Here is a 22,329-nt window from a genome sequence, read left to right as displayed (position 1 = left end):
TCCTCCTAGCACGTTTCTCCCTTGCGTCCTGAGTTCGAGTGTCTTCAAAGCCCATGACACCTTTGATAAAGGCTGTTCTCCAACTGGAGCGCTCACAGGCTAGTGTTTCCCAGTTGTCAGTGTTTATACTACATTTTTAAAGATTTGCCTTGAGACACTTTAAACCTCTTTTGTTGACCACCAGCATTACGCTTTCCATTTTAAAGTTTGGAATAGAGTAGTTGCTTTGGAAGACGATCATCAGGCATCTGCACAACATGACCAGTCCAACGAAGTTGATGTTGAAGAATCATTACTTCAACACTGGTGATCTTTGCTTCTTCCAGTACACTGATATTAGTTCACCTGTCTTCCCAAGTGATGTGTAAAATATTTCGGAGACACCGTTGATGGAATCTTTCAAGGAGTTGGAGATGGCATTTATAAACGCCTCTGATTCACTGCCCCATTGGCCATGAGATGGTAAGGCTGGTTACTCCCCTGTCTTATCTTGTGCACAATAGGAGAAATTACCTGACTTGCTAAAAATATTGTAGGAAGAGGTAGAAATTCATCCTCTTCCCCACCTTTAGAATTGTGGGTTCAAATGCATTACAAATTGAATCTGGCAGCTACAGTCACTACGAGTCTAATTTGGAGCAAGTAATCTGGGAGCACAGAGGAATCTGAGCAGCCTCTCTTCATTACTCTGATAATAATTATTTATTCTTTCAGTTTGTTATAATGATTAACTATTAATAGGGGGGAATTGTATGCAGTCACAAATGTCCTGAAATTCACAATGGAGACCTTACACATTTGCTTTTCTTTATTCAGTGTTTATTGAAGCAGCAGTAGTAATAATGACGATAATATTTTTAAGTAGAAAAAAGATGATGAAAGCAGACGTGTTATAAGATTGCAATGAATTGAAAATATTCATAACATTGAAGCCTACGAACAAACCTGAGACTATTTGTTTGCCTTTCTTCTGGATCTCAAATATCAACTACATTTTAAGTACAACTGTAGCCCAATTAAACAAATGTCAACCAATTCATTGCATAAATCTAAGTTGATTAAACTATTGAGTTAAATCTGCATATGGGTAAAAACTTTATCTCCAAAGCAGGAAGCATATTCCCTTGGTTTTTAGCAATTGCCTTAGAAGAGTAATTTCTCTTGTGTGTAAGAGAAGCAAGAATGACTCTTAAGATGCTGCTTGGCATCTGAAGTTTTTATAAGCACATGTATTTTTTTAAAAAAAATAAGAGTGGTCACTGACAAAAGAGGGCAGGTCTTTTGTACCTTTAATAGTTGCAGCCCTGGGCTGTTCCATTCTTGGGGTTCTTTTCAGATAACACCTCTTAGAGTGTATCTAGAACAAATGTATATTTGCTAACTGCCATGGCTTTTCACAAAGGATCATAAGAAATATAATTTGGTGAGATGCAGAGCCTACCACAAGGGATGGACTACTTGACTTACAAGCACCATTAAACCAGTTTAACTGTGCAATTTTATGCATGGTTAGTCAGATATAAATCCCACTAAAGTCAGTGTTGTTTGCTTATGAGGAAATTTAGGAAGTAAAAGCCATTAGTGGGACTTACATCTGAACAAACATGAAGGATTATACTCCAAGACTCCAATCTTAACCTCACTCACCTAGAAGTAAGCCTCATTGAATTATATTGGACTTACTTCTGAGTAGACATTTTCTCAGGCCTGTGCTGTAAGTCTCTGTAATGTAGATATGCACTTTAAGATTTTATTTTCAAAACTGTCCCCTCTACGTATTTTTAAAATAAAACTCATTATTGCTTCCTGCCAAGGTATATAATATTTGGCCCTGAAGATTTTAGTCACTATTTACACTATTTATGGTATATCACACCTAGACTCCTTGCAAAGATGGAAGAAAATAAAATCAGCACTGACAGTTTTATAGCCTGCTAGGTATACCATACAAAGACAAGAGATAGGGAGGGTATAAAGCTGTGCCCAGTAAGAGGGAGAAAAATAACTAAGAAATAAGACCGTATAGGAATAGAAACCTCTTTCCCCTCCCCACCTTTGGAGTTCTGGATTTATGTTCAACACAAAATGAATCTGGCAGCTACAGGCCCAATCTAATTTAGACTGATTAACACATCAACCTTTGTCGGTGTTGCATAAAACGTATGTTGCAAGTACAAAGAAAAATATATTTGTTGAGAAGCAGAATGAAAAAAGCACTAACTGGTCGACATATCTCTGTTCACCCCCAGAGACTTCAGATTGGGAAGGTTTTGTACCGTTTTGAAAACCTGCAAAAACTGTTTTGCAAGAGATGAGAGCGGGACATATGTCCACAGAGGCAATTCCTGTTACCCTCTGAAAAACCTGTCACCTGCTGTCTACAACCTTTGTCTCAGCTTAATGTTCTTCACAGCTACGGACAGATTACCAAAGGCTCCCACACCTTTAGCAGGTGATGTGCAGAAGAGGGCATTGCAACCCTTCACCTCCTGTGGGACAAACTGCAACTGCTGAAATGCTCTTCGCTTCACAGCTCCTGAAGATACAGGAGGCCTCTGCTCTTCTCCTTTGCATCTCTTTTGCCTGTTTTCAGTTGCCTCTCTTCTCAGTTGAGAATAAATGGAAGACTGCAAAACACCAGATTTTGTGTGTAATATATAGGCAGTAAAATGTTATTTAATTTAGTATTTTTACTGCTGAGGATGGGGAGAGGTGCTTGAGGGATGTTTTACCTCAGGTGCCAAAATAACTTTGCTGTCCTTGGATTCTAGTTATCATAACATTACTATTGTTGTTGTTATTTATTAAATTGATATACCATCCTTCATTTGAGGATCACAATAACAGTTTTAAAGTATAAAAACACAAAAATGCATAACATGGGGCACTATTAGATGCTCTGCTTCAGGCAGTAAAGTATCTCAGGCCAGCCCACAACAAAACTGAGGTCTGAAGCTGCTAATTATAATGCTTGCAATAACTTCAACAGTCGCCTTCATCACCAGCAATGATGAAGCAATGAGTTTATTTTCCCCACATTGCCCTAAGAGACAAAAGGTTCTTCCTCCCAATAACAGTACTGTTGTGGGTATTTCTTATTACAATTCTTAATAATACGTCTCGTTTAGGAGGACTAGCTCTGCTCCATTTAAAACTGGTGTCAAAACCTCCCATCAAATTCACTCAGTTTGGGTTCGTCCCCATGAGGAGGATTACGTTTATCTGTTTACAAATGGGGTTTTGTCTTCAAGCAGGCAAGTTAAAACAGGCACCTGAAGAACCCCACCTTTATAACCACCTAACCAAACAATTATAAAGTCTGTCTCATCCCCTCACCTCTGCCTCTGGGTACTTGTGCTGCAGATCAAGATATTTCCTCCCTCAATATCATGAATCCTTATATACTTGTTGGATTCTATACATCTGTATGCAAACAAACAAACAAAAATATCCACCAATGCTAAGAGGCAGAGGGGGCCTGATTTAAAGTTATTGATTTGCAAATGCAAATGGCACTCAGGCTCCCTTTCACCCCAGAGGCCTGCAGGTAACTTTTCCTTAGGTAAAAGCAATAATAATCCACATATGCAAGAAGACCATTCTTAACCCTCAGCCTTTCTGTTACTACAAACATTAGATCTTAATTCTCTTGTTATAACTATATGGCTTATTAATTAAAGTCTGGTTCAGATTCAGATGACAGAATCTCATGCTTACTATTTGGTTTTGTACTTTCCCCCCTTCCCATTTTCAACTAATATAACAGTTATATTGACAATGATGTAAAAAAGCAGTTCAAAGACGAAATGCTCTGAAATATCAGAGAAGCACCTATACTAAGCACTTTGTATCACTATTATTGCAGCAGATGGTTAGAGCAAAACATAATTCCTGTCACTGCCTGACATGACCTTAAGAGTAAGTGGATACAATCTTGAGGCTGATGTGACAATCCTTCCTTCATGTCACTCTCAGGAGGGCAGTAACAATGTCAGAACACCACAAAACGAGACTTGATGGTACCATAACTTGATAGCTCAGAAAGGATCATCTTGGCAGAAGAAAGTAGATTGTGAGAAAATGGTTCACTGTCTATCTCTGAAAATTGCAGGAGTATCCAATCCTGTTCCTCTCAGAAGCTCCGTGAAGGACCAGTTCCTTTCCCTGTGTTTTTTGGTACATACTCCACAGTGGATTTCAGTTTCTTTTCACCAGGTCGTGACCTCCAACAGGAAAATCCAATCAAAAAGAAGAAAAGTGATGAAATGCCCCTCTCAAAGTGGTGAAATTCAGAGACATCACTTGGCACCGACAAGCTTGTGATGTACACACACAGTTGCACTTTTCTTGCCTTAACTTTATCTCCACAGATGGATGTTAACCTTTAGCTTACCCATGAATTTGGAGGGGAGCTGACGAATGCTGGTTTAGAGGTGCCAGTCCATGGTTTTGCATCCACAGCCCTTAATTTGCTTTTGCTGGGGAAATATCATGGTCCCTCAACACACACATACACACACTCCTCCTCCTCCTGCTTCACAGCTGCCGATTCAGTTTCTGTGCTTGCCGTTCTTTGGCCTCAAAGGCGACTTTGGTGTCCTGTAGCTGGACTATGGCCTCTTTGGCTTCCTTCAGGTCCTGACAGATTTGCTCATACTTCTGAGTCAGCTCCTTGTTTTCACGGCGGAGTTCCAGAACCACCTGGTTGACTTCCTCCGTCTGTTTGGTACAGTGGATTTTCAGCTGCTCCACTTCGGAGAGCATAATCTCCATGTTTTTCACAAGCGCTTCCAGTTTCTCCCGAGACATGTTGGTGTCTGGTCCGTTCCCGTTGAGTCGCCCAAGTCCAAACCCAAACCCAAAGGGGATAAAAAAAGCCACCGTGTGATATTGAAGCAAGAAGCCTGGATACTGACACTTTTGATGTCTCTTTTATTCACCCTCTCTCTCTTCTGTCCTCCTCCTCCCTTCTCTTCTCCAAACTACCCCTAATCTTCTTTACTGGGGATAATCTACTTATTTATACTGCAATGCAAAAAAACCTATGGAAGGGCTGAATGTTCTGAAGTAACATACGTGCTGGCTGCATGGCAAAGCATACAGAAAGCAACTACCCATCAGATGTAACCATCTGTTAACTGAAGATGTTGAGAATGGAACACACACAATCCAGCTAACATTAAGGGCTCACTGAGGTTGTATAAGCATTATCGTCTTGAAACACAGAAAGGTCTCCCCGCCCCTCCAGCTGCATGTCATGGTACACATCAGTATGGTTAGGTGTGTTTTCAACTTGTCATCAGTCTGTCCACATCAGTAGGCAGAGCAGGGCCTGCATGTCTTCATATAGTTTGTTTTCAAATCGGATCAAAGCTGGTTTGGAGGGAAACGCATCAAAATGCAGCATTTCTCAATAGATGTGGGTGGTGGGTAATGTCCTGTATAAACAGCTTCACAAACCAGTAGTAGAAGTAACTACATTTTTATGTGTGTGTGTATCTCTCCCTCCCCAAACCAGTTTTAATCCAAATTGGGGGAAGAAATAATGCAGCTGCATTTTAAGCCGATAATGCATGCACACACATACCAGAGTGAAAGTCCCTCTGAACTCAGTGGAACTTACTTCTGAGTAGAACTGCACAGGATTGTGCTGCAAGTCAGAGGAATGTGAAGAGTTGAGTCCCACTGAAATCAATGATATTCAAAAGATGTTGACTTTGGCTGGACAGTGTGCCCGGTTAGGGGTGTGTCTTCCGCTCCCCAACACACAATAGTAAGAAATGATCTATTTCTCATAGGACAAAAATTACATAATGCATAGCAAAAGATAATAGATCACTCTAATAAGTTGCTTATTTAATGGCATAATATTGACATAAGTGTAAAATAGTATTAAATGTCTATTATTTACTTGGCAGGCTGATGTATCCTGCAGAATCAGGTAATGAAAGACTGATTATCTTTGAGAAATTGTTATTCTTTGGTATTAAGCTTGTATATAAAATAAATTAATTCCCTGAGTAACTTGCACAGAATATTCTTCTTGTATCATCCCAGTGCTTTCCTGCACAGGCTTTATGGTTTTGTGTGAAAGAATTTTTTTCACTGACAGGATGTTCCATGTTTTCATTCATCGTAGTGTCGGTGTGGTTTTAAATTCCAACCTTATTTCCCAGCCAGTATTCTCTGGATGCCTGCTGGCAGACATTTTGCTTGTTTGTTTGTTGAATTTTTATCCCACCTTTCCATCCCAAGGAGCCCAGAGTGGCAAAAGATATACAGTGGTACCTTGGGTTACATACGCTTCAGGTTACAGACTCTGCTAACCCAGAAATATTACCTCGGGTTAAGAACTTTGCTTCAGGATGAGAACAGAAATCATGCTCCGGCGGCACGGCAGCAGCAGGAGGCCCCATTAGCTAAAGTGATGCTTCAGGTTAAGAACAGTTTCAGGTTAAGAACGGACCTCTGGAACGAATTAAGTACTTAACTCGTGGTACCACTGTACCACTTAAAAACAATGACAAAACAAAAACATTCAAAAACAGATCAAAACCTTTTAAAAACAAATACAATTAAAAACATCTAAAAGCAAATACAGTTTTAAAAATATATTCTAAAAGCAATTAGAATTGAAAGCATACTTCCATCTAAACATCTTGAGGTTGCAAGGAACAGTATTCTTCTGTCACCAAATGCCTGGGTAAACCGGAATGTTTTCAAATTCCTCTTGACAATTAATAATGGAGATTGGCGCACTTCTCTAGCGGCACCACCACTGAAAAGCCCCAGTAGCAGCACAGCTCCACCCACAAACTGAGCTAATAAGTAGACCTGAGCCAACTCAGCAGCACTACCTCCATGAAGTATCCAGATAATCTGGCACTGTGTCATAGTAACAGGAGCTCTAACTAGAAACCTTTGGTTCTGTGATTGGCTTCCCTATGCAGTGAGCCACTGAACTGCAGGTTGCAGTGTATCCTTAGCCCATGGACTGACTCCCATCCACTCAAGCTGGTCACTGGCTTCTTCTAGACAGGAAGGATTATAAGAGGCCTTCCTGCTGGAGTTAAGTCTTGCTTCAGCAACAATGCGGAGAGCATGTCTAATATAAATGTGCCCTTGTCAGTTTTTTCTCCCATGCTGAGCACTGGCCTTTTTACTACTTTGCCATTAACGTATAGATATAAAATGAGGCAAAACCGGGTTTAATGAGAGCACCAGGTTTCATCCTTGGTGCTTTGAAGTTTGCAGCTCCTTCTCCATCATCCAGATAATTAAATCTAAAATTTTACTGCTGACATTAACATTCTTGCCAGTTTCCTGCTGAGTTTGCATCTCAAGCCCCTTCTCCTATTACCTCTCCTGCAGTTTTTCCAGTGATACCAGCCAGAACCACCTGCTTTCGTCCCATCCACATTCCTCTCTTCTTATGTGTTTGAGATGACTAATAACAAACTGCATTGTACTAGCTTTCCTATCATAAAAACAAAATTTCCCAGGCTCTCTCTAAAATGTTAGGATTACTTCTGCTATGAGTTGGAATAGGTAGACTTTTGTGTAACCCATTTTGAGTATGAGGAAACTCTTCACATACATTATTACCTCAGAGTTTGTTCCAGCCCTTGTGCTTGCAGGGACACGTTTGGAAAATGTGACAGCAGAGCGCAAACACGATACAGACATACACCCTCTATTATTTGAACTTTCAGTCTGAAAGTAAAACTTTGTCTTTTTCTTTTCTACTTCCTTGCAAGGAGGCATCCTTGCTCCCAATCTTGCTTGCTCAAAGGCAGCAAGCAAAGTCACTTAAATAAAGCAGAGAGAGTCCAGAGAGAAAAGAAATACTGATAACACTTTGTGGAGGAAACTGAACAAAAAATAGTGTATAAATTGAGGAGAAAGGAACAGAGGGGTTTTGCCTTTCTTTACTTCAGGCCTTGCATTCAACCAAACATACAGAGGAAAACTTCCTCAGAATTACACAGCCAATCAGAGCATATACTACCTCAGCAAATATCATACCACTCTGCCTGGTTGCTAAGCAACACCTCACCCCCGCCCCTCGCTTCATTAGCTGACTTACTGATACCAAAATTTACCTGAAGTTACAAGCAGAATGATTAATGGTGTTGTACTTCCAACATCATCACGGTTAGGAGTCAGACAAGAACACAAAACTATCTGGAGACAAATAGCTTTGTGTCTACACTATAGTATGGGCTGACTGGTTATCCACAGTATAATGCTATTTAAAATTTATTATCATTATTACATTTATATCCCACCAGGGAACTCAAGATGGCATATATGGTTCTCCCCTCCCTCCATGTTCACTACAGGCCTGTAAGGTAGGTTAGACTGAGAGAAAATGACTGGCCCTGGGCCAACACTCTAACCACTACACCACAATAGGTTTCTATATACCACACTGGCTCTCAGTATGGATGACTTGTAAGGAGCAGAAGGTTTATACAGTGGTACCTCGGGTTACATATGCTTCAGGTTACATACGCTTCAGGTTACAGACTCTGCTAACCCAGAAATAGTGCTTCAGGTTAAGAACTTTGCTTCAGGATAAGAACAGAAATCGGGCTCTGGCAGCGTGGCAGCAGCAGGAGGCCCCATTAGCTAAAGTGGTGCTTCAGGTTAAGAAGAGTTTCAGGTTAAGAACGGACCTCCGGAATGAATTAAGTACTTAACCCGAGGTACCACTGTACAGTATATAGGCAGGGCCTGGAACTGAGCTTTTAGAGTCCCAGGCTGCTTATTGGTTTAGTAAGGTGCTGGAGTCGAACGTGTTGTTCAACCTGAGCCAACAAGGCTAAAGGTCGGTCTAGCAACATCTGGAGAACCATGGGTTTGCCATTCCTAGTCTAGGGGCAAGATTCTTGCTTTGGGTATGAGAGAGCTTTGTTCCCAAAGGATGCTTTTAAACAGAAAAGGAGAGCAGGAGAAAATGATAATGAAAATATACGTCCTGGATGCCCTTGTGGAATCGTTTGTGCTGGCTTCAAGCCCAGACCTTGTGTGACACGGCTAGTCGTATAACAGGTTGGAACATGTAGCATTATGAAAGAGCAGCTCTTAATGGAAGACGACCCCCCCCATCCCTTTTATAATGATAAAATTATGGTGCTGCAGAGACAGAACATTGGCACAGAAGTTGTTGGAGTAGATTTCTACAGCTGATACAGTGCCGTACACAGTGTTTAATTCTATTTCAACCTGCTTAGAATTCACATTCTATGTTGGGGGAAAACATTTGACGGAAATATATTGTTTTCTAGCTTGTCAGCTGAAGTAGATGGGACAAATGGAAAGAGAGCTATCTATAATGGAGTAATGGGGCTGGTGTTGCAGATGTGGAAGATTTAACACCCCCACACCCTCACAGTTTAAGAGGAACAGCAAAGAGCACAAAGCAGGGGGGTGGATGGGAATTATCTTCAGACTTTATCCTGAAGCCCATTAGAATTTGGTGGAAACTGCAAAGTAAGATTAATGTTGCTAACATACACATGATGGTGCATCTGGCAAAGCTCTTCACCCTCAAGTGAGAGATTAATCTAACAAGTTGGGAAGTTAAAAATGAAGCATCAGAATATAAAGTTTGTCCCCAGCAGGCAGTGGGTGTGGGGATAAAATCTGACTGCGTTGAGTAAATATATCTCAGGGCAACTGATGAAGGCGGAAGCCAAAACATTTTGTTATAAGAATTTAACATTTATGTTTTGTTTGTCATTGTAGTATACACACCCACCCACACATTCCCCTCCTCTCAAAGAGCTCCAGTTGTCAGAGTGGTTTGACAATCAATCCCTTTTCCCAGCAAACTCTTTAAATTGCAGGGCTCTGTGAGGATAATAGAGGTCTCCTGACAAGACTTATTAGCACCCATAACAAGCAGCTTGCCCCAGGATTCTTTGAGGTAACCCAGGACTATTTACAGTGGGATGGCACTGTTGGGGTGATGATACTGTGCAGATTGCCCATTCAACATACCAGCAAATGGAAAAACCAGAATGGGGTTGTCAAAGAAAAACACCAGACAGTTTGGGTAGGGTCAGTTCCTTTACTGACAGGTAGTCCAAAGGCTAATGCAGCTCCTTAGCTTAGCAGTTACACACCATTGTAGCATAAATAATCCTTCCTCGACTGCTCACAGCAAAAGTACTAAAAGGTATTTCCAGCAACATGTCTTCCTTGCAGCGTTGCTACACAGATTAGGTTCTAGCCAAGCGGCAGGGCACAAGGCAAACTTGCTACAAACACAAGGGTATTTATACTTTAGATTGTGCTGAGCCACTCTCTGACTCACTCTCACAAGTTTGCTGGCTCACACTTAAGCAGCTGCAGGCATGGGACAAGCACACCCAAATCAACCCTTTTTTGTCCCTTTTCTCTGAATGCATAAACTCACATACACTAACAGATACAGTGGTACCTCGGGTTAAGAACTGGGCAGGTTAAGCCGCCCAGAGTGGCCCAGAGCCAAATGGGCGGGGTATAAATAATAAATTATCATGATGATTATTATTAAGAACTTAATTCGTTCTGGAGGTGCGTTCTTAACCTGAAACTGTTCTTAACCTGAAGCACCACTTTAGCGAACGGGGCCTCCTGCTGCTGCTGCACCGCCGCTGCACGATTTCTGTTCTCATCCTGAAGCAAAGTTCTTAACCTGAGGTATATTTTTCTGGGTTAGCGGAGTCTGTAACCTGAAGCGTATGTAACCTGAAGAGTATGTACCCAAGGTTTGTATGTGGCCTAGGTGACCTTGGGGCATTTGCATTAGAAGAAGCATTTGGCAATAAATACCAAAAGCCAGTTATACCGTATTTTTCGCTCTATAAGACGCACCGGACCACAAGACGCACCTAGTTTTTGGGGGAGGAAAACAAGAAAAAAAAATATTCTGAATCTCAGAAGCCAGAACAGCAAGAGGGATCGCTACGCAGTGAAAGCAGCAATCCCTCTTGCTGTTCTGGCTTCTGGGATAGCTGTGCAGCCTCCATTCGCTGCATAAGACGCACACACATTTCCCCTTACTTTTTAGGAGGGAAAAAGTGAGTCTTATAGAGCAAAAAATACGGTACTTTGTATGAATATTTGTATTGTGCCTATCACTGATCAGTTTAATTCACGCTTTGAATTTGTAATCATAACAGCTTTAAAAAGTTCATTTAAAAAGATAGTAGTAGTGGTGGCAACAACAACAACAACAACAACAACAACAACAACAACAACAACAACTTATACCCCACCCATCTGACTGGGTTGCTCCAGTCACTCTGGGTGGCTTCCAACAGAATATAAAATACATAATGAAACATCAAACATTAGAAACTTAATTAGCTTTTAACACTTGTTGATCCAAGGATTAGAGAGGTCTAGCACACAGCTTAACACCCCAAGCTAGCCTGTTTATTTCTGGGAATAAGAACATTTATTAGATTTTAACACTTACTGGGTCCAGGGATTAGAAATGTCTGCCACCCAGATTAACACACATATACCAAGCCTTGATGTTGGGAAAGATTGAGGGCACAAGGAGAAGGGGACGACAGAGGACGAGATGGCTGGACAATGTTCTTGAAGCTATGAACATGAGTTTGCCCAAATTGTGGGAGGCAGTGTAAAATAGGAGTGCCTGGCGTGCTCTGGTCCACGGGGTCACGAAGAGTCGGACACGACTAAACGACTAAACAACAACAACCAAGCCTTGATTAAATTCTAGCACTAGCCAGATCTGGAGATTACAGTGGTCCGGCATCCACAAACTCCTAACTCAAGGGAGTCTGGTACCCACAACATAACAGTATAATTCACCTTGATGTGCAGTATCACAGCAAACAAGAATTTTCAAACTATATTTTAAAACAGTTCCCATGTAAAAGTTAAGCTAGTTCTGTTTCTCTGCCAGTAAACATCAACCGCATAAATAGGATCTTGTGATGCTGATGCTTTGGCCAGCCTCCAGTAGGAGCTATTCTGCATTCACACATTCCGCTGCTTAAGCCTTAAGCTAATCTGCTAAAGAGCAGCTATCGCAACACATTTTTACAGAAATACATTTGAAAGATTGACATTTTTGGTGGTAAGGTATCTTTGTGTGGGCTGGGCTTATATGTGTGCTGACTAGCACTGAGTGCCCTTACTTAAACAACATGCATACAAACAATACTTTTGCAAGAATATATATATATATCTATAAATTAAATATTGTGTGGGGCCACTTTCTCACTGGTTTACCTATTCCCATATAAACGGCCTCCACATGCCCAACCCTGCACACTGTGTTCATGATTTGCAGAGCAGCTCACCATGTAGACACAACTAGACTTGTTCCTGGCGTTTCCAGTACAGTGGTACCTCGGGTTACATACGCTTCAGGTTACATATGCTTCAGGTTACAGACTCTGCTAACCCAGAAATAGTGCTTCAGGTTAAGAACTTTGCTTCAGGATGAGAACAGAAATCGGGCTCCGGCGGCACGGCAGCAGCAGGAGGCCCCATTAGCTAAAGTGGTGCTTCAGGTTAAGAACAGTTTCAGGTTAAGAATGGACCTCCGGAACAAATTAAGTACCGGTACGTAACCAGAGGTACCACTGTATCAGGAGCTCACAAGCTATTAAAAAATTAATAGCAGCAACTCTGAACTGGGTTAGAATTTCTGTGCTAGGAATAGTTGTTAAAACAGTTTCTGCTGTTTTCCCAATAAAAGAAGACAGCCCTGAAGCAGCTGTTTACCTTGTTGGGAGAAAACATACTGGGACTCATGTGGTATCAGTAGTATCCCTGCAAATCAAATCCCTGCTATGGGGGGGATGCAGGAAAATGGCTTAACCCCACCTGCAGTCCCACAGTCCCAATGTATTGTTATTCACTTAAAATGTTTGTGAAATCATTTTATTTTTTTAAAAAACCAATAAGGCAGAGTGGCTCAGTGGCAAAGCACATTATTTGCATGCAGAAAGCACTTGGTTCAATCCCTGCCATTGCTAGATAGGGCTGTGAAAACCTTGAAACCCTGGAGCCGTTTAAAGCACTTTGATACCACATTAAGCAATCCATCCTGGGAGTTGTGGTTTGTTAAGGATGCTTGAGAGTTGCTAGGACACCCCTACTCCCCTCACAGAGTTAAAATTCCCAGAGTTTCCTGTGAAGAGGGATTGGTTGTTAAAACAACTCTGGAAATTGTTGATAATGTTGTTTGGAGGAGCATCACACAAAAAATTAATAAACCAGAATGAAGTGTGGGTGGTCCAGTATTAAAAGCATCACTAATGCACTACTATTGCGTCAGTGACATGTTGCAGAATATACCAGCCAAAGAAGAAGAAAAAGAAGAAGCCATCAGTTTGGAGGGGCCCTCATGGTCCTTAGCTTCCTTCCATGGAGCTCATTGCTACATACTTGGGCTTTTTACTTTTTGTCCTTACCAACTCTGTGAAGGAGGCTGTGCAGCGGGAGACTGCAAGAGATCACTTCATGGCTGAGCAGGGATCTGAACACGTGCCATCTCAGCCCACATCAATCACTGTGTCCATTACTGCACCCCATGAGTATTATACCAGGATGGCTAAACACACAGTCCCTTCCACACAAAAATCACTTCTTGGCTTCCCTCCCAATCTTTATTCATTTCAGCTGCCTAATTAAGAAGAATTTTTTTAAAAATAGCCTTGTCGCTGTTGCTATTTTTAAACAATTAGGATTGAGAACACTTTGCAGCAATCTACCAGATTTAGCAGCTGCCCCCACCACCACACTACGCCACACTGGCATATTTCCACAAAAGCTCCATTGAGATGCTCAGTGTGTGACAGGGAACCTGTCTATTCCTTGCTCCTGAAAAATACAAATCAAACGGTTGCACCGGAGTCTTTAGTACAGCCAGCCAGTGCATACTGTTGCTTCTTGTTTTCACAGCCTACCACTGATTTCCAAAGTGGATAATCAGCGGCGGCTTCATCTTTGCAGGAAGCGAGATTAAAAGGGTTTACTGCTGCTATGGCAACAGTCAAGTTCTACTCTTAAAATAGTTTGGAAACTGCCGCTGATGACTTTGAGCTCACTGTGACTCACCTCCAGGATACAGTCCCAGTGACCTGCAGCTTTGTAGTTCATGTCAAACCAAGCAAGGTGCACTGCCTTTTGTTTCCTCTGCTATTATGTGTGCGTTTTCATTCCATAATTATATATTTTTGGAATAGAATAGAAATAGAATAGAAAGGGGGAGAAACTACTGCAAGTAAAATTTATGTCCTCTAGATTTCACCCACTGAAAATTTTATTGGCTGTCGCCGATTATTCATTGTGTTTTAGGCTGCATTCCTATATATGCTTACCCGGGGTTAATTCCCATTTAACTAGGATTGCACTGTTAAAGTGCTTTTAATTATTATTGTGATGCTTTGTTGATTATTTTAACAGTATGTAGTGTGTACTTTTGTAATGATACAGTTAGCTGTGTTGAATGGTTCTTTTTATAATAGAAAGGCAGGATAAAGAGCTCAATAAACTCCTGAGAATATATGTACTTTTTGCTGAGGCCACAATCTTTTCCATCTGGCAAAGAATATAAAAATCCTCTACACCAGGGCTGGAGAATCTCAGGCCTGGGGGCCAAATTCTGCCCTGTCTATCTGGTTCTTGAGACTCTTCATAAAAGCCCTATAGTAGGGTTGCCACACGTCCAGAATTTCCTGGACACATCCAGAATACTGCAGTTGGCAGCAGTGTCTGGGCGGAAATTGGTGAAATGTCGAGGAAAATCCAGACGTATGGCAGCCCGTGTCAGCAGTGCTGTTTTTGCTGATTTCCCATAAAAATAGCTCAAAAACAGCATTTATTTTGCGATTTTGCCAAAAAAGCTCAATAACTTTTGTGTCTGGATTTTCAGTTTGAAATATGGCAACCCTACCCTATAGCACCCCTTCCTTGGTCAGCCATGTCTTGGTGGGATGGGGGGCTTATAGCACCAGGCAACCCCCTGCCCCACTCACTGGTGGAGAGGATATAAAGGCCAGGCCATAGGAAGGCTGTGAGTTTCCCTGTCACTCCTTCTCCAAATAGAGCAAGTGTTAACTTACATAATGAGCTATGTAATGGTCAAGTTAACAGAAAAATTAAGGATTAAATGGCAGGCGTCTTTTGTTCCATATGAAAAAAGGATGTTAAGGACACAGTGAGCAAGGGGATACCAAGAGATGTAAAACAAACAAAATAGTTTAAGCCGTAACTAAGAAATGACAAACTAATGGGGTTACTAATAGAGTGGATCTTTTCTCAAAAAGTCAGTTTTAATCTTGTATCACAACACCACCAATACAAACAGGGTTAGAAACAGAGAAAAGGCACATTACAGTGCAACCATGTGGTCCACGAAAGGCTGTCAGAAAGGCTGTCGAGGTGAGGACCTCAGTCTGGAAAAGGTTCCTCACCCCTGCTGTCCGTACAAACCAGGAATAAATCCCATTTATCTGAGGGCTCATTCACACTTTCGCTTGACCCGTATTTCGATTGCAAGGTGTGCTGATTAATTCCCCCAGGTCTGAGAGCTTTTCTCATTGTTCCGCTGCTGTGCCTTGTGAAAATCCAATCTTACCCGCTGAACTGAAGCTTAGTTAAAGAAAATCTCTCTTTGGATTCTCTGTGCATCTGATAAAATCTGACCTAATAGTTGAGAGGGCTTATATATGCCGCTGGTCTATTTCTAGAGACACACCCCTCTCCCCCCAACGCCCCCCCCCACTGGACCATCTTGATATCTAAGCTGAGTTTGGTCGTAAGACAGGCTCACTAAGCAGGTAATGTCATGGGAGGAATCTTCTGGGCAGCTGTCCATAGGACAGGACATTACAAATCACCAGAGGAAACACTAAATTCCACATAATTTATTGAAATTCAGGGGAGCCTATTTTGCAGCAATAGGTGGAAGACCCCATTTGCCACCTGCTTTACTATATTAAGCAATGTTCATTAGTAGCAATTCCCTAGTCTCCCTGGTTTGCAAGATAAATGTCCTGAAGTTGTGTTTATTACATCCTTCGCGGTGTTGAACACCACCAACACATAAAGGATAAATTTACCCCAGTATGAAAGCACTCAACAGTATAGAATGAACTGGGGAAAAGAAGAAGAAAACATTTGTCCATATTTTGCTGCTCTCGTATTATAAACACTAATGATTTATTTAGAGACTGCCCATGAAGTATTTCCGCCCATCAGTGACCTATATACATTTTGTCCTAATAAGGCTACTTTTTCTTGCTCAAATGCAAGTTGCCTTTCTGCATTTTCGTATAACCGTTTCCGTGTCTTAATCATGTCTCCTGTGGGTTCAAGTAAGGGCCAGAGGAGGTGTTGATAGAAATTAGAAAGCAAGATAAGAGGTTAAGAATTACTAATGATATAAATAAGCAAACCAGCTGGGAACAGAAAGGAAGATGCTAAGGGAGAAAATCTGTTACAGGCAGACTAAATGAATGCAAAGGGATCAGGGAGGACAGACAAAACCAACTGGTGGTGAAGGGAAGGGGATTAAGAAGGGAGTTAAATAAATTTCAGGAGATGGGTAGAAATATTTTGAGCAGCATGTGGGGGTGGGAAGAGGAACCATGATGCAGTCTAAATGGGGCTGCCCTAGAAGATGGTGTGGAGGCTGCAACAAGTGCAGGATGTGGCTGGTGAGCTGGTGTGTGGGGAAGCCTGCTAGAACCGTGCGGCACTAGTCCTGAAAGCACTGCACTGGCTGCCACTGAGCCTCCGAGTCCAATTTAAAGTGTTAGTAAACCACAGAGCCTAGGAGTTGCCGATCAGAAAGTCAGTGGTTCGAATCCCCACGACGGGGTGAGCTCCCGTTGCTCAGTCCCTGCTCCTGCCAACCTAGCAGTTCAAAAGCACGTCAAAGTGCAAGTAGATAAATAGGTACCCTTCCGGCGGGAAGGTAAACGGCATTTCGTGCGCTGCTCTGGATCGCCAGAAGCGGCTTAGTCATGCTGGCCACATGATCTGGAAGCTGTACGCCGGCTCCCTCGGCCAATAAAGCGAGATGAGTGCCGTAACCCGAGAGTCGGCCACGACTGGACCTAATGGTCAGGGGTCCCTTTACCTTTACCTTACAAAGTCATATGGTCAAGCTGATGCTGTCCCACAAGGGCTCGTTGGTGGCAGCTCCTTAATTTGTTAAATGCCTTCCCTGGTGTGGTGCATCTGCTTCTCTCAATTATTAACTTTCAATGTCTGCTCCTGGCTAGCTGTGAGGGTATGAGTGGTTTTTTGTTTTTTTTACATGCTTTGGGTTGATTTTTTAAATGTGCATTTTAAAATGCATTGTTTTCTGATTTGTCTGCTGCCCTGGGCTCCTTGGAGATGAAGGGTGGGATATGAATTTACTAATTTAAGTAAAGAAAATAAAAAGGCTTTCTCCAGTTAGAGCCTCTGGAGCAGCAGGTTCTGCCTAAAATGAAGCAGCTGAGTCACTATGCCTCCAAAGCAAATGCCTGTGTGAAGGAAAGTCGATAAGGAACTCATTGCCACAAGGAAAATGCTGTGGCAAAGGATTTAGAAATTTCTGAAGATGGATTAGGTATCAGTAGGAAATGTCAGTAATTGGCAGCCGATGACACCAAACTGTGCCCACATCTACCAACATTTTGTAACTGTGACTGGTGTTTTTCAGACATCTCTACTCTAGTCCTAGGGATAAGGAGAACTCTTGTTCTAGATGGGAACAGCCACATTGTTGTAAAACAAAATTGAATATGAAAGGCATTATATAAATGCTAACCTGGCATCATGGAGAGGAATTAAACAGGCTGCTAAATGAATGTTCCATCACTGCAAGTATTTCTGACTGCACAACTAAATGTCCATCAAATTTGTTCCAGGCATTTTCCCAATCCTCTGGAATAGATCTGAGGAGTATCTGGAGGGGATGAGAAGGAGAAAGGTCCTGTTGCACCATTGCAAATCCTTGCCCCGATGGCACAGGTTAATTGGATTCTGCCCACTGTAAATTGCCCATCACTGACAGGAATGTTTTCTACTAAAATTTTTGAGCAGCTTCCCTGAAATGAAATAAAAATTGCCACAACAATCTCAATTAGCTGTACCAAATCATTTATTTATCCTAGAGAGCTTCAACGTGCAAGTTTTGAATTTTTGCTCAGTTCTCAATCTGGAGTGTGGCAAAGATTTTCCAGATCAGGTGACCTTACTTAATTCCAATTGAAGCAAATATGCTTTCAGCCACTCGCATTTTTAAACGTTATGCATATTTCTCGCTACACAGCTATCTCTGGAATGGTGCACCACAGTAATAGAGGTGGTGCAATATATTAGCTGGGGGTTTTCTATACAAATACTAGACAAGGTGCCCTTCAAGATTTTCATCTGCTCTGGAATTAAAAGTGTTCGGCAAAAATAATGAAAAAGTCATAGGATCCATGCATTCTTTATTTTTAATAATCAGATAAATACAGGGAAAATTGCAATAACCTATCAAAATGATATCTTAATTGGAAACGTGTTTTAAAAAGACTTATTCACATTCAGTTCAGGTTATATACAAACCAGTGTTTGGAAAAAACAAAAAACAAAATGCTAGAGTGTAAAATAATTCAACTCTACCCCATTTCCAGTATTCCCACTGACAGACCAATATTGTGAGATTAAAAAAATCACACCACTGTACAAATGCAAGTACTGTAGATTTCTTGATAATGGCCTTTACACATAGCTGCCAAAACAATTTACCAAAAAACCCTTAAATGTTCTTCATTCTAATCATCCTCTGTAATGTACCCCAATTATTTGTTTCTTTTACTACACCATAAAGCAACTGCTCTAACTGTAATATCAAGAGCTTGCAAGTCAAAGACATCCAGGATGTGCTTTGTACTTCAAGAAGATTCAGCTATTTTCAGCTTACTACAGCCCTTAAAAGTTTGGTAACCATCAAGGTTGAATAAACTGCATTAACCCAACATTTCTAAATGGCACCTGAACTTACATGCCTCGTTCTAAAATGCTACTATACTGTATGCTACAGACGCCTCCCCCATTTCTGTCGTCAATTTATTAATAAATTCCATTATATGTAAAAGTCAGAGAAAATCCACATTCACAGTACTCCTGTAACTCTTGCTTTGAATTTTCAAACTTCTGTTTACAAGCAATCCCCCTTAAAAGAGCCATGCAGAATTGCAGATACCAGAGCTCGCAATAGAACACTGAAGAACACTGACTTCTGTGTTAAGGTCAAATTTGATGGCCTGTTCAATAAGGAACTATATTCATATCTAACCAAACAGTACACTACAGTTGTCTTGTCTTTTGAAGGGTACTGTAATCTAATGTGTTCAAGTGAATTCAAATTACTGAATGACTTACTCCTGCCTGAGAAGCTGTTAGAACCTAGCAACCTCTTCTGGGTTACAACTTTCCAAATGAATATTATATTAAATACACACGTCTCTTGTGTCCAAGTTTTGATTTTGGTTACTAAACCTAAGCCATGTTAGTTGCTGCCACTGATTAAGAAACTGGCAGCAATGCAGTCAATTCTTTTAATATTTCACAAGATACAATTAGTGAGTGATCTTGTTTCAGACTCTTGTGCAACTTTTACTTCCTAGGTGCAAGCCAAGACCAAAAGAGATCACTTAGTTTACTTCATTTAAAGTTTACTGTATTTGATGCACTAGTTAATAAACACTTTCCATCTTGAGTTTTCTAACTTGAAGGTTAGACAACTAGCAAGTCAGAAAGAGGAATGTTGTCTTTTTAAATGGAGGGATTTATTTTTTTTGCACAGAAGCCCATTCCACCATAGTCCTAACCTGTACAGACATAGGTTCCCCATTTCACTGAGGCCTAACAAACTTGGTGCAATTGATCTTAGCAGTGCAAAAACTAGTAGTGCGAGTCAATTCTAAGCAAGTTTCTCAGGGCCTCCTGAAATTCATGTAAAGACTTCTATTGGTTTCTGCGGGTGCTGACTAGTTTCTTTCTTTCTACAGATAAACATCACATGTCAGATGACATCTCTGCACTGCTCTGCTAAGATGTAGATCTGGGGTTTCAACTGTAGTATCAGACTTTGTCAATCTCCTTGTATAGGAATCATACTGACAGAGTCTCCCCCCACCCCGATAAACGTTCAAGTGAGGAACAATATACAAATACAAACAAAACACCAACAGCTTATCATCTGACAATCAGTAGTTCATTTCAGATCCGATTCCTCAAATAATATTGGAAACAGAAAGCTGTTATTTACACAGCTTGCTCTGGCTTATCTCAGCCTGAGAGCCACAGTGAGTTTTTCCACATTACTAATGTTTATCCAAATTGAATTCAATAGGTAATTGTGAGCCGTTCAGTGTTACAGGATTAGGTAGGTAGGTACATCTCATTTCAATAGAGATGTTCTACTTTCTAGGTTGCAGCCTGGTGCATCTGACATTCTCAAGGGCACTCAAGTCAAGGCAATCGAAGAAGAAAGCCAACATAGCCAATATAGCCTTTGTGGAGGTTTTAGGTCTTTTTTTTCTAACATAACAAACACTTCTATATGAGTACTTCTGGAATGATTCCCAATGGAGAATACAAGTTTGTTTTTTTAATTACCCTACAAGTGGTTACCACAATAATTTTTCTGGAATTATCCAATGGGTAGGCCAGAGGATGAACTTATTTTGCATATAGACTTTGTCTGAAAAACCCATATGTGTGACGAGCTCAGATGTAGTATTTTTCACATGTATGCTTTCACAGAGTTTGCTACATAACAGTCCTGTGGGGGTAAATGTTATGTGTCAGCCCTCAGTCTTATAAAATAAATATTTACTCTTTTTTACTTTTACAGTATAAACACATCCTATTTTACTAAATGATCCCAAGAAATGCTTAAAAAAAAAGTCTGTGAAAACAAGATGGAATTCCAAAATTCACCACTCTGTTGAAAAGAAAACTATAAATGTTTTTGGTTGCAGTGTGTTTCATTGCTTTTCTACAGCTTTTCAAATCTCTCATTCTTCTATAGATTATAATGTTCATTATAATGCTGAAAGGACATTAAATATTCAGCATATTTTTATGGGGGGACAGGGAGAAATATAGGATTAAAAATGTCTCAAAAACAAGGACCCCACCTCTGATCTCATGACGAACCTGTTGTAAATGGAATCCGATGAACACTTGGCAGCATAATCAGAAAGTGTGTGTTTTGTGCCAAAGAATGCTAGAAATGTGCAAATTTGCACACAGGGTTTTGTGCCAGAATGATAATTAGGAATTTTTAAATTCAACACAAAACACACAGAATGACTTGCATGATTTTTTTTTCCTTTAGACAAGATATAAATCTTCTCATCCAAAGTCCAGTTACTGTTCTCCAGGTAACCCAGAGTGGAAGCCGGGATGCAAGGGTTGATGTTCCGGAGCCAGGCTGACTTCAAATGCTTCAGATATCTCAGTTTGATTTACCAGTTCCCTTTCTTTAGCATCACAACAATTCTCAGCACTCTTCAGCAGTGGGGTGGAGGTGGAATCGCTATGCTAAACAGAAGTGTTGCTGGTGAAAGCATAGGTATCTTGTACATAAGGTCCTTTCAAAGATGTATAACTCAAGTTTGCTGAAGACTTAATGTGCTATAACCCTTTCATTAAGAGACCCTTTTTTGAAAAAAAGAAGAGAAGAAACCAGTAGTGCCCAGCACAGCGGCAGTTAAGAAATAGCGAAAAATCTTTGCTCCCTCCCATATTTGCTACAGTCATTACAAATGTCCATGGGTGATCAACTCTGAGTGTGCTAGATATACAACTGATGGGACGCAAGCTGGTCCATAAAAGGTTGCACCAAGTTATCTGTGGCAAAATAGAAAACGAGCCCAAAGGTTATAGAGATTGGAAGAGCTGGTAAGGCCTTTTTAAAAATGGCAAGCAGCAAGAGGGTAAGGCACAGGCCCTGGGGAGGAAAAGACAAAAAAGTACACACAAATTAGACAGTGGAACAAATACAAAATACTACAGGCTATGTTTGCCTGCTTCCAAGAAACACTATTTGCACTGAATGTTCTACAGATGATTCACACACTTTATCTTGTTGAGTGAAAATCCAACATGGATATGGCCACCGGGTATTATCTGTTGGCAGATTCTGAGCTCAGCTTCCCTCAGTTAAACAGCAGAGCCCGCCTGCTCTTGGAATCTGCAGGGAGTAGAGGCTCTTTCAACTGATCATCAAAGTCCAGAGTGGCAAGCTGAAAAGCCTCATTTCCACCAGGCAGGTAGGTATTGGTGGCTCAGCATCATGCA

The 22,329-nt window shown here is 41.0% G+C and overlaps 2 protein-coding genes across 3 annotated transcripts in view; one reads left to right on the top strand and one right to left on the bottom strand.

Annotated features, from left to right (window-relative positions):
- Positions 1–22,329, top strand: part of LOC310759861 (uncharacterized protein) — a 36,784-nt gene that overhangs the window by 9,442 nt on the left and 5,013 nt on the right. The window contains exon 3 of the mRNA XM_083607523.1: positions 17,898–18,000. Coding sequence (XP_083463649.1) covers positions 17,898–18,000 — 103 coding nt within the window. The remainder of the gene's footprint in view (positions 1–17,897; positions 18,001–22,329) is intronic.
- The window catches only part of PSEN1 (presenilin 1), a 29,815-nt gene continuing 25,933 nt past the window's right edge, over positions 18,448–22,329 (bottom strand). For both annotated transcript variants that reach the window (XM_083607241.1, XM_083607242.1), the window contains one exon: positions 18,448–21,979. In XM_083607241.1, the coding sequence (XP_083463367.1) occupies positions 21,824–21,979 (156 nt within the window). In that variant the 3' untranslated portion in view covers positions 18,448–21,823. The remainder of the gene's footprint in view (positions 21,980–22,329) is intronic.

Source organism: Podarcis filfolensis (genome assembly GCF_964270895.1).
Source record: "Podarcis filfolensis genome assembly, chromosome: 1".
In the NCBI taxonomy this organism is placed as follows: Eukaryota; Metazoa; Chordata; class Lepidosauria; order Squamata; family Lacertidae; genus Podarcis; species Podarcis filfolensis.
This window is presented reverse-complemented; position numbering and strand designations above follow the sequence as displayed.